We start from the raw sequence: 12,124 nt of genomic DNA, 5'->3' as shown, positions 1-12,124 counted from the left end.
TGGCATGCTTTTTTGTGTTCATGGAAAGGCTACTGTGTGTATATTGGTGTCTTAGTGTGTCTGACGATAAATAACCGTACCTTGCTGAGCAACACACTTGTTGTGCAGGCATTACTTTTTACACACAAAACATATGCTGATGCTTGGGCTGTTTTCATGGGCTGAGTGCGTTGATATTGCTGCTGATTTTATGTACTGGAAATTTGCTCTTGCTTTCCTGTTCACATGTGCTTGGTTATAGTTGTCTCCAACTGTGTTATCTTTATCAAGTGTATCTGTAGTATCTTGGGAATTGTGTGATCACATTTCCAGTCCGGCAGTGAGTTTATAATCGGATACTAATTATTCAGATTTTCTTTTTATCAGGATATTTTGGCTTGGCTTTGTTATTTAAAACCACTTAAATAAGTAACCCTGCCTGGGAGGGGTTCTGTTAGGGGTTGTTTGACCTGTAATTCTGTCGATAACTGTGAGGAATCAAAGAATTGCACTCTGACAACCTTTTTGTGCTGGAAGTTGATGCGCTTGCTCTTTTGAAGATACTGGGTTGCTTCAGTGATCCAGAGCCTTTCTTGTTGTCTTGTTCTTTGTTAGTTTCTCTTGTGAGACCTGCATGAGGATAACGCTGATCTCCTGGTTTGATCTCAGCAGCGGAAATGGCCTTGAAGAGGAGACTAGTTAAGAAGTAAAAGTGAAAAACATGGGAACGTACAAAGTGGGGCTTGCTGGAGTAGCTTGCTGCCTGCTGTTTTCTAAACAAAATAGATTCTGTGAAGGTTTTGGTACTGGGCTTTAACCTGGAGCCATGGAAATGCAACTGGAGTCACCTTGACCTCCAGATTTTGGCCACATGCAGGAAGTCATTCATTTCCAGGCTTGTCAGGCTCCTGCTTACAGTCAATGAAGTCGTCTTCTCCCAGTGCTTGAGGTTGAGGAGAGTTTTCCAATCTCACTGTTGTATTTTTGTTGCTGTTAACTGTTAAACCAGTGGTTTTTATGAAAACAAAGAACATGAAGACTTCTTTTTAGCATGAGATATTGTGGTTGGATGCTTGCTGCGTTGGGAGAGCAAGTCAGGTATCAGTGATGACATCTGACATATGTTCCTGAAGTATGTAGGTCACTTACAGCCTAATGTGAGTGATGACAAAAGATAATTAATTTTGATTTCATGCTTGTGATTCCTTAAGGAAGACTTTAATGGTGTGTGTGGAGTATCAAGAAGCACATACTGAAACACAGCCTAAGAGCAGGGCTCAGTCTTTTGGAAGCACTGATTACACTTTCTAATTCAATCCCTCCTGCTTGGTAGATGTGACTTCTTTTCATGATATTTAAATGCACCTTTTCTGGAAGCAATTACATGAAGTAAGGAGATAGATAAATCCTTAGGAATTGTGAGAATTGTATTGCTCTTCCAGCAACTGGACTCTGTTTTCAGCACACAGTATGCCTTCTGTTTCACACAGCCACAAAATTGAGGTCTTTGGATTTATGATAATGTAGAATAATGGATAGCACTATAACTTACGTGCTTTCTTTATGTTTAATTCTTAGGGTCTTCGTGTTTGTACGTTCTATGGTCACCTGCACTCCTGTAATCATGCTACATTCAGCCTGGAGGTAAGTTCTGTGCACTGATGTGTATGTATTCATTCATTTATTTACTTTTAAATTATTATCACCACATTCCTTACTCTGGTAAACACCATCTCATGAAGGAGATAGCCCTGAAGCTGAGCTCAGCATCTGGAGCACTTTGCTGCAGCACACACCTCCCCACCAGGGCAGATTCCCAGAGACTGTTAAATGAAGCTGCCCCTCCTTGTGCCTGGGTCCATGTTCCTTTCATCACTGCAAGATAATCTAAACCATTCTCCTTTTTTCATTGTCCTTTAGTTACTTTACTTCAGTGACATTTGCTGTTTTTCTTGGATGGTTAATGGTATAGTTGTTGTCAAAAGTGGGTTGTTTTGGTTGGGGTGGTGACAGGCTGTGATCAAAATGCTTACAGACTTTGTAAGGTAAGTCATTTGTACAGGAATGTTTCTTAGAAGTCATCTGAAATATTCAGAAACTGAGGCTTTTGCAGTTTATGGTTCCTTTGGCTCTCTTGCCTGTGCTGCTCTTTAAACCAGTGTGGAAATGATAAAGCATGTGCTGCTTCTTGCCACCACTTGAATTCTCCTCTCTAAGGAACTGGCTTTTTTGTCATCTTTCCTGAAAAGCACCTCATCAGCGTTCCTGCTCCCCATGCTCTCACTGCTACTGTTTCATTACAAGCATAGCAAGGTACCAGTTTTCAGCTGTAGGAGATCCTGAATTTTCTCTTGTGCAGTATCCACTTGTTCTGTACCATTCACTTATAGGAACTGTATGTGTTTTTAGAGCAAACCCTAGGGGTTGATACAGCACAAAGTGTGAGGTAGGCTTATTTCAAGGAGGTGAATAGGGATTCCCAAGGCATCTTAATTGCTTTTCTGCCACGTGTATGTATGTTTGACAGGCACAGCCTGCCTCTCAGTGTTTTGAAACATGATAGTATAGTAAAGATAGTATTTGACACCAAGAAGAATTGTGAGAGAAAGCTTCACTGTACCTGGCAATAATATAGCATGGTCTCTAACCTGAGTATTTACTGAGAGCCTCATGCTTTAATGCAGTTTGTAATAAATAACAGGAAGCTGGAAGGCTTGTGCTGATAATCTTCCAGCTAAGCATGTTATTTTGGTAAAGAATATTATATTTGGCATTAAACCCTAGACTAAAATCATTGGTTGACATTCTTAATGTTTGAATTAGTAAAAATGGAAACATCCAGAGCAGCATTCATTAAATTGAGTGAAGAATATAATTTCAGGAGCTGTAATTGCAGCTGCACAAATTAACCCTATATATACAGAAAAACTACTGAAAGGGCTGAGTGGTTGGTCCTGAGTTGCACAACTTACAGTTATGACACTGGTTGGCTGGCAAAGAAAGTTCTAAGTTTCAACCTCCTGTAGCACCAAGGAACTGTTTTCTTCTCCTCTCTTGGTTGCCCACCAATAAAATGAAAATATTCCACCCTAAGCGAGCTGAATAAGTCCCTGGGTGAGAAAGTTTTTGTTAAAACGTGTGGTTTTTGAGGGAAAAAGCTTTTGTTGAAGCACTAACATTCTCCCATGTTGCATTAGGAGTCCTCTCTGCAGGGTGGGATTCTGAAGGTGCAGCGCTTGTAATGGTGAAACAGCCTGAAGGTTCACTTCCTTACCAGGATATAAGTCTGTTTAAGTAGGCCCCTAAGTCACTTCAGTGAGCTTGTGATAGCTGTAGCTGAGGCTGCTGTGTGCCAACGGAGTTCTGAAGGACCATGAAATGCTGATTACACAGTGTGCTGTATAGAGAATGCAGAAACAAAGAGCACATTTTCCAGTTAGATCTGAGAGCTACCCAGGCAGCGTGTCCAAAGACAGAGGGATATTTTAGGAGAAGAGTATTGTATGAGGAAAAAGTAAAAATGAATAATGCCTCTATAGAGATTGAACTAATTCTCATTCAGCTCCCTAGAATGTAAGTTATTTACTATACCATACATCTTCAGACTGTAGTTAACAGTTTTTTGTTAGGTGTACAGTGTTCAATGGCATTTAGACTCCGTGATTAGCAATACTTCTGTAGAACTGTTGTGCTGTGTGGCACTCAAAATACGCAGCCATTTGCTGGGGGCTGCCTTGTTGGGCACAAGCTCTGCGGAGAGCCTGGCTTGAGTGCCTCTGTTCGAACGGATGCTCTGCTCTGCCTTCTGATGCTGTGATTGGATTAGGAATTAAAAGGCAGGCTGGTTCTGTGCCTGTCAAACGTTTGGGAAAATGGGAGCAAAATCCACACAGCTGCTTTTGAATTGATGTAGAAAATTGTATCTTTCCTTAATTTTACAGTCCCTTTTACTGTCATGCTGAGAAAATTGTTTCAGGTATTTCGTTTTCACTTGAGGCTAAGCCTTTGGGTGGAGATGTGCATGTGTGGTGGGAAGGATGTATTTTTTAGAGGCCGCTGTGCATGTTCAACCTCTCTTCAAAGTCTCTGAGTGCACTAAAAGGTGTATGTATCTTATATATGTGAACATACCTTGCCTGGGAAACCAAAGGTGCCCTCTTTAGAGATGCCCAACCTCTAGAGACTGCACTGTAGAGGTAATTTCCATGATTTTGGAACATTACAAGGACTTTTACCTGGAGGGTGGTGATGCACTGGCACAGGTTGCCCAAGGAGGTTGTGGATGCCCCATTCCTGGAGGCATTCAAGGCCAGGCTGGATGTGGCTCTGGGCAGCCTGGTCTGCTGGTTGGTGACCCTACACACAGCAGAGGGTTGAAACTGGGTGAGCATTGTGGTCCTTTTTGACCCAGGCCGTTCTATGACTGTGATTTCAGGCAACCCCACATAATAATTTGGTTCTATAAGACTGCCTAAATGCAGGCTAGGAATGGGAAGAAGGTGCTGGAGGAGCTGCACTCCTGCATCCAAGGCTGCAGTGGGGATATCTATGTCAGCCCTGGCTATCTTCTCTCGTGCCCATTATGGAGAATATTAATATGTATCTGTGTAACTCAAGCAAAGATGAAAATTCAATTCACTAGCGCTTTTGTATTTGTACAAGTTTTTAATCAGGGAAAACGGGGAAATGGGGAAGCAGTGCAGCTTCATATAATAGGTTGCTCACAAGAAGTGGTGATCTGTTCTTGAATGTTGTCCAGCCTTTTCTACTGTGTGATAGGAAATCTAAGCATGGCCTTAAGAGCACTGGAAATCAAAGTTTTGCACGTACTTCATACAGTGCTTTCACAGCTTGGCAAATCACCATATGCTACTGAAATACAAATAGTATAGTTGTTGTTTCAATCATTACAATTTCAAACTAGAACAAAATGCACTCCCTTATGTGCTTATACGTATGCACTCATGGTAAGATAAGGGTATAATTACTGTGCTCCTATGTTTGTATCTGTCTGCCATGTTGTGTTTGTGTGATGCTTGCAGGTTCAGAAATCATTACAGAGGTTACCAGGGCTCCATACAACAAAACAAATGTTGAAGATACAGGTTGTATTAGGAAAGCCTACAAGACTATAAAAATATGCTTGGTACCAACTGCCCGATTTTATCTCCTCAAGCCAAAATGCAAAAAGCATTTATCTCATTCTGCCATTGATTTACTGAAGGACAAATAATGTCAGACAGTTTTTAAACAAAAACAAAATTTCAATTTTGTTTACCTCTTCAACAGTCCAGTTTGATGTCGGCTACCATTTAGCTGGGCCAATAATACTGATATTTGATGTCAGTTCTTATTCATTACTGCGCCAAAATGATGCAAAAGTCAGATCTTTGCGATGTTTCTGTGGATGGCCACATAAAGCTGAGGATGTCTGACTGCATCTCACAGACACAAACAAGAAAAGGACAGAATGCAAACTCAAAAAAGTATCTGCTCTTATTGTTATTTATGTATTCAAAGTGTTCACTTCTTTGCATAAACTCAAAGCCAGTTACTTACAAAGGTTACCTAGTAATATCAAACGTGTTCAATTATACATGCAAAAGGGCTAATGGGTTCTTCCTCTAGTTTATTTCTGTCTCCATGCATAAGGAATATAATTACCGAACTGAACTGCATTTTAAATACAGATTTTGGTATCATTAGTTAACCATTTTCAGCCCACTGACAGTTGTGAGAAGTAAAACAAAGAGAACAGGAAGAAGAAATCTGTTCTGTCTCTGTGTCACAGCAGGAAACAAAGTCTGCATCAAAACACTGTTTTTTTGTTGGCAAAAAGCTCTTTCTGCTAATGGTGGAACTCAGAGAACTGTCCTAAAATACGCTTCCAATCCATTCTCTGAAATATTCATGTTGCTCCCTATTTTTGGAAGTGATTTTCCTGGAATCCATTCTTCCTTTGGCCGGGCATTCCATTTAATCACTTCCCATCATCCTTGGTGCAATTTCTGTTGGCAGATCCCTCCAGCTAGCGAGTACGTGCCTGTGGTACCCGCTGCCTATAGACCAGAGCAGATCTGAAGTGCACTCCAGAAGGCTCAGACAGGCCCATCTTTAGCAGGATCGGCGTAAATATTCTTGCTCTCTGCCTCTGATACCAGAGTCTTAATATAGAAGGCTGGATAAACAAACAAGAATATCTCTACCAAATAGCTGTGAAGTTACAAGAATGTCCCCAGCTCTTTCTCTAGGGAAGCAGCAATATGTATGCTCTTATCTGACCGTGCTACATGGCACTGCATCTCTGTGTCCCAGAGAACAGAGGCAGCTTGCTAACAAAGGTGCAGAACACCTTGGAGAATCAGTGACAGAGCAGTTCTCATTGTGGCTCACAGAGCAGATGATGCTGCCCTAGAGACCTTTACTGTCAGGGTTATAATGCACCAATTCTTTCTGCCACAACAGTCTGCCTCATTCCTCCTGCTGTAGGATTCATGCCTTCCTTCCATTTGACACAGGGTTAGCTTTGCTTTTAAACCCAGGAACCCTTTCTGGTGCTCCTTGTCGTCCCTGTACAGATACCTGCAGAAGATCCTATAATGTTCAGCAAAGCAAACACACAGAAGCTTCGACAGGGGGAGATTTGCTTTCATTCTGTCTTCCTCCTACTGGGGTCTGCAATGGTATTTCCAACCTGCCAGGAAGGGCATGATTTCTAGTCATGTTCAGTGGGACTTCTGTACTCCAGCAGGTACCCCATGTAGGAATGGGGCAGGCTGAGAAATGTGGAACAGGCAGCAGGCAGGGAGGGCTTTGCTGCTTAATCTGCCATGAAATTCATTTGCGCCATGGCTAACACTCATCTGGCTCATTATTATTTGAACAAGACAATATATCGGTTAATTTTGCCCACCACTGCTAGGTCAGATTTTTTTAGAGTCCAGTATTGGTTGGACAAGGGGAAACTAAAAGGGGAGGTTTAGGTTAGGGGTTAGGAGGAAATTCTTTACTCAGAGGGCTGCGAGACCCTGGCACTGCTGCCCAGAGAGCTGTGGTGCCCCATCCCTGGAGGTGCTCAAGGCCAGGTTGGATGGGGCCCTGGACAGCCTGAGCTGGTGGGGGGCAACTGGCCCATGGCAGGGGGATGGAACTGAGTGGGCTTTAAGGTCCCTTCCAACCCAAACCATTCTGTGATTCTATATAAATACGCATTTACTTAAACTTCTGACTGGATTTACAGGATGCCGTGAAATATTCTGGAATGTTTTAGGTCTGGATGTTTTAAAAGCTGAACATTTCTTTTGGTGGGTCTAACAGTGCACCTAGCCTGTTGTCGTTTCTTACATCAGTGATGGCTTGTGCTTTTGGATGCCTCCTTTTTGGAGCCTCCTAGGCATAGTGGTTGGGTTGCAGCATACATGCTGTGATGCAGATGATTGGATTGCAGACAGCTCTGATGTCTGAAGCAGAAAGTGTGGCATCATATTTAAATGGCATTGACTTAATTTGATTCTGAGCAACTTAAAAAACAAAAACAAAAGCCAAAATGAAAAACATGCTGTGTGCCTGAGGTGAAATGTAATCCTTGGAAAGATCCTCAGGAAGAGCAGCTAATGAATTGACCATGCAGGAGTTTCTCTTTTGCTTTCAGACTTCAAATTTACAGATACAAATACACTGTTATGTCCACTTGCTCATAAGCGTAATTGAAAGAATAAGAGATTATCTCCCTTAATGTGATTTTGTTTGCAGAATGTGGTGTTGTGCAGTGAATGTGACCCTCTGTGTATACAACCCCAGAAGCAAACGCTGCTTAGCATGCAGGACTGTGAACAGTGTAGGAGACGTGCCCTTCTTTCTTAGAGGAGAAGAATTAATTTCTCTATCCTAAGTTGCAACTGCAGGAATCAGAATTGTTAAAAATGGCATTTCCTGGCCTAGGCCCAGCACGGCCAACCTCCCAGAGCCAGATTTATGCTGTGGATTTTGGGCCCCAGCCTAATTCATTTTTCATTTTAACAGCTGTTCTTTAAACATGTCGTTTTACAATATAAACAAAATCGGAATACCAGGATTCAGCCAGGCTTTTTGAAGTTCGATTTCCCACCTGAATTACAGTCAAACTCACCTTCATATACAATGTTTCACAGGAGATACTGTTTTAAAGTACATGAGGAGGCAGGCTGGTGTCGCTGCACTTTATGATGTAACTCCCTCTTGCAACAGTAATTTTCTCAGTAAATTGTGAGATTTAAGCTGTTGTTACCACTGACTTGGATAGGAGAGAGCTTAGTTATGAGGCTGCCTGCCCTGCATCTGCTCACCTGCATGGATGGGCTCCCACTGCATTAGCCCCCTACACTGGTAGGAAGGCTACTGTCGGTATGGTTTTGCATTGCTCCATGCGGAGAGGTGAGAGTTCTTCCAACATAAAGCACATTTGCACAAAGCTAATTCCTCAGAATTAAGCAAAATGTGGTTTGGTGAGTGAGTGAGTGTTTGCATTCAAAGAGGGCTCTTGAGCCACTTACCCCTTAGCATCAAGTTGTGGCCAGAAAGTGCTCAGAGCAGCACTGCGCACCTGGCAGTGCACTGCGTGGCTTCATTCCATAGCAGGGCTGGGTTTAACTGCATTTAGGCAAGAATGAAAGAAGGGGCAAAATTGGAAAGGCCTCTTTGTTCTGAAGATGCAGTTAATCAGTAGTTGAATAAATATCACTGTTAGAAGGCCCTTGAATAATGGTTTAATCTGAAAATAATTGAGAATGCAGAGCTGAAATCGAGCAGGGAGAGGAATGCAGATCATTCTGTTTTGATAGTTTGCTTATTGTTTTTTTGAGGAAGACCTTGAACCAATGGGATGCAATTTGTTGAACTGGTCATTGGAATACTTTGAAACCAGGAGAAATGTTCCGCTCATGTGCTCATAAGAGTACAGAGATGGGCCAAACATCCAGACATCCGTGAGTACGTTTACAAAGTGTAGATATTCCTTCCTTGTGCATTTGGATTCCCTTACAGAATGCCCAAGGACGTTATAGTCAAATATCAAGTTGAACTTCTTCACTTTCCACATTCCTTTGATGATCTCTGTGTTTTAAGAAAGCACCTGTAGTTTACTCATAGGTGTTTTTCCCCATTCAGATGTTGTATTTTGTAAAATGGCCCACAGTTTACAGTTTCAACAATAGCTCTGTTGGCACTAACAGTAATTTATGTATTTATGAGAGCACGTAGCACATGTATATATTCACATTACTGCAGTGAATGCTTCCCTGTTTTTGAAAATCAAGTGATTTATATTTGAATGACAACAAAATCCCAGTACAAGAACATGGCACACCTTCAGAATTGCAATGCATTTTGCTTTCAGGAGTGTCTAATCAGGTAATGATGTCACCCAGCTTCAGTTCAGTCATGTTGGCTCTCAGAAGAGCAAGAAAAGCCAGTAATGGCAATTATCATTCATCTCCTCTCGCTGCTCAGTTCCCAGAATTCAAAGGCCCTTCTTTGATGGTTAAAAAGGAAAAACAAAATTGATTATTTTAAACCTCTCTGTAAAAGATATTGCTCTCTTTGCAGTGCCGTTTCAAGTGCAATGTCAACGGTGGCTAGCAGTAACTCTGCAGGGAGTGCAGTGATCTTGGGTTTCATATGTAAATTTATGCAAAGGGCTTCTGCAAACCTGGCATGTGTTGCTCTCCTCAAACACCACAAGGCACTTCACACTACTTGATGTGGCAAAGAGAAGAGTGGTTCCCTCTGTTTCTCACAGCGAGAGGAAAGTCTGCAGAGTGCATGTAAACAAGTGAGAGACCCATGATCCATCATTATTTTTAAAGGTGTTGGAAATGGAGATTCTGCTGCAGCAAAGCTCTGCCGTCATCTTTGATTATTTTCAATGGAACTCTTCCTTTGTTGAACAGAAGGAATGTTCTTTATGGGTCTCTGCATGCTCTGAAAGGATAAAGTTAATAATCTAGAAATAATGGCACTTGAGGATATATTCTTCACCTTGTCACAAAATCATCGCTGAGAAAAAGGGAATGAGATAAACATTTCTACTGTGATATCTTTAAGCTCCTTAGTGTGCTGTGGCCCACATACCTGTTCATTTATCAGCACGCACATCTCATCCACATCTTTTTTCCCATTCCCAACATACTTATTTCTCCTCTTTCCAATAACAACGGGCTTTGGTCACTACTCACACAGAGCAAACACATCACTGTGCTTCTCCGGTAAGAGATCTCCCTCCTGCTCCCGGGGGCTGCCTGGTTGTTCACATGCTGTGTGTTGTTTGCACTGACAGCACTCATCCCTTGGTCACAGCCCTCTCTCCTTGGAGCTCCTGAAGGTCAGGAGAGCCAGCAACAGGATCTGTGCCAGGACCAGAACTACTCTGTGCTCACACAGACAGAAAACACCAGTTGTGCTGAGAGATAGTAATCTCCCTCCAGTTAGTGGGGTAGGTGCTGAGACTGCTTTGTAAGTGAGCTTGAAAGAGAGCTTGGAGCAAATTCTTGTAGTTATGAATCCATAATGGTTTTTAATAATAGATATTGTCTTTTATCAAATGCTTGCAGAGCATGTAGAGCTGTGCTTGTGAGGGAGGTTGCTTTTGCCTCAGAGCATGCACAGTCAGTGCACTCAAACTTGCACATCGAGCCATAATGTTAAGAGAAAAACAGCCAGGTGAATTATTGCAGCAAGTTGCAGAACTTTTAATAGTCAACTGCACAGTGCAGAATGAGGAGTTGTCTTTTGACAACTGCAAATAAAGCTGGAAGAACCAACTGTGAAGCTCTGAGAAGACTCTTCATCTGTGTTGACTCCCCTCCTGCCAACTGATATCTATTAGGTTAAGAAAGAAAAAGCCACAGGGAGGGAGTACCAGGCCCTAGTTGCCTAAGCTCTAGATGTTTATGGTCTGTAGCTGCCTTGAGGCATATATGGTTAATTTGATCGTGATGTAAGATCCAAACTGAGAAGGAAAAATCAGATGGGAAGGTACTGGCACTGCCTGTAATCTCCACTCCTGATGCAGACAAGTATTAATACCCCCACACTCTCAAGGTGGTCATGTTGTTCTGTAGTTTTACCAAGTTAAGTAACTCCGTGTCTTTCTAAGATTTTCATTTGAAACCAGAGTGCTTTTAAACCCAGTGCTTCAAAAATGGGTGGTGATTGATTAGTCATCAGTCTAATAATGGAACACATCTGCATTTTTTTCCTCCATCTGTGTGATATTTTGCATAATTCATTTGGCTTAATAGGACATTAAAGTCTTTTTCCCTGTGAAAGCTGCACCACATTCATCCACCCCTGCTTGGATTCCCTTGGGATTCCCCTGCCTTGGCTCTCTGCAGCTCAGAAAGCCTCGGTCCAGCCCACGAGATGTGATGGCTCAGTCACAGGACTGTTGGCTGCTTGTGCCCCATCATACTTTCTGACTGCTGTTAGCTTTTGTATTACATCAAGGCATGAGGTTAACAGCTCTCACCAGGTTCCTGATGTGCTTCATGCTGTAAATGTGGGAGGTAATGATTCCTCCTCTTTAGAAATACCTTAATGCATATAAAATGGTGGTAGAGTTAAGTGACTTGGGATGTGTCCCACAGGGTGCATCTTTGAAATGCTTATTTCCCCACTCTGTCTCAGTCTGAGGCAGCTGAGTTTGCTCCTCATGCGGCTCCGTGACAGGCAGTTTCCAGCTACAGCTGCTCAAGCACAGAACAGACACCAGCAGTGCTGTGTCACCAGGCCAGGACCAGGTAGGTGATGGGAGATGGGGTCTGTGCAGGGAGCTGTGAATGCGGTATCCTTACCTGATGCTCCGCAAGCAAAAGAAGTTCTCAGAGTGACAGAGTGAGCTCCTTCATTAACTGTTTCACCTAAAATATTCACAAATGGCCATGGGACAACTGCTGACCTTCCTTCAGAACAAAACCTGGATGAGAATACTGCTGGGAGGGGTTTATTGCAGTCGAAATTAGATAAAGCTATCTGCTGCAGTTCATGTGTTATATGATATATGGTAATCTTCAGGAAATTAAATTAACTTGTACCTGATGATTAATTTCATTGTTAATCATTATTAATATTCACTAGAAACAAAAAAGAAAAAAAAAAAAGGTATTTAAAA

The 12,124-nt window shown here is 42.2% G+C and overlaps 1 protein-coding gene across 1 annotated transcript in view; it reads left to right on the top strand.

The window, feature by feature from the left end:
- Positions 1-12,124, top strand: part of SPAG16 (sperm associated antigen 16) — a 340,520-nt gene that overhangs the window by 241,915 nt on the left and 86,481 nt on the right. The window contains exon 14 of the mRNA XM_072342185.1: positions 1,558-1,623. Within this exon, the coding sequence (XP_072198286.1) occupies positions 1,558-1,623 (66 nt within the window). The remainder of the gene's footprint in view (positions 1-1,557; positions 1,624-12,124) is intronic.

This window comes from Excalfactoria chinensis, chromosome 7 (genome assembly GCF_039878825.1).
Source record: "Excalfactoria chinensis isolate bCotChi1 chromosome 7, bCotChi1.hap2, whole genome shotgun sequence".
In the NCBI taxonomy this organism is placed as follows: Eukaryota; Metazoa; Chordata; class Aves; order Galliformes; family Phasianidae; genus Excalfactoria; species Excalfactoria chinensis.
This window is presented reverse-complemented; position numbering and strand designations above follow the sequence as displayed.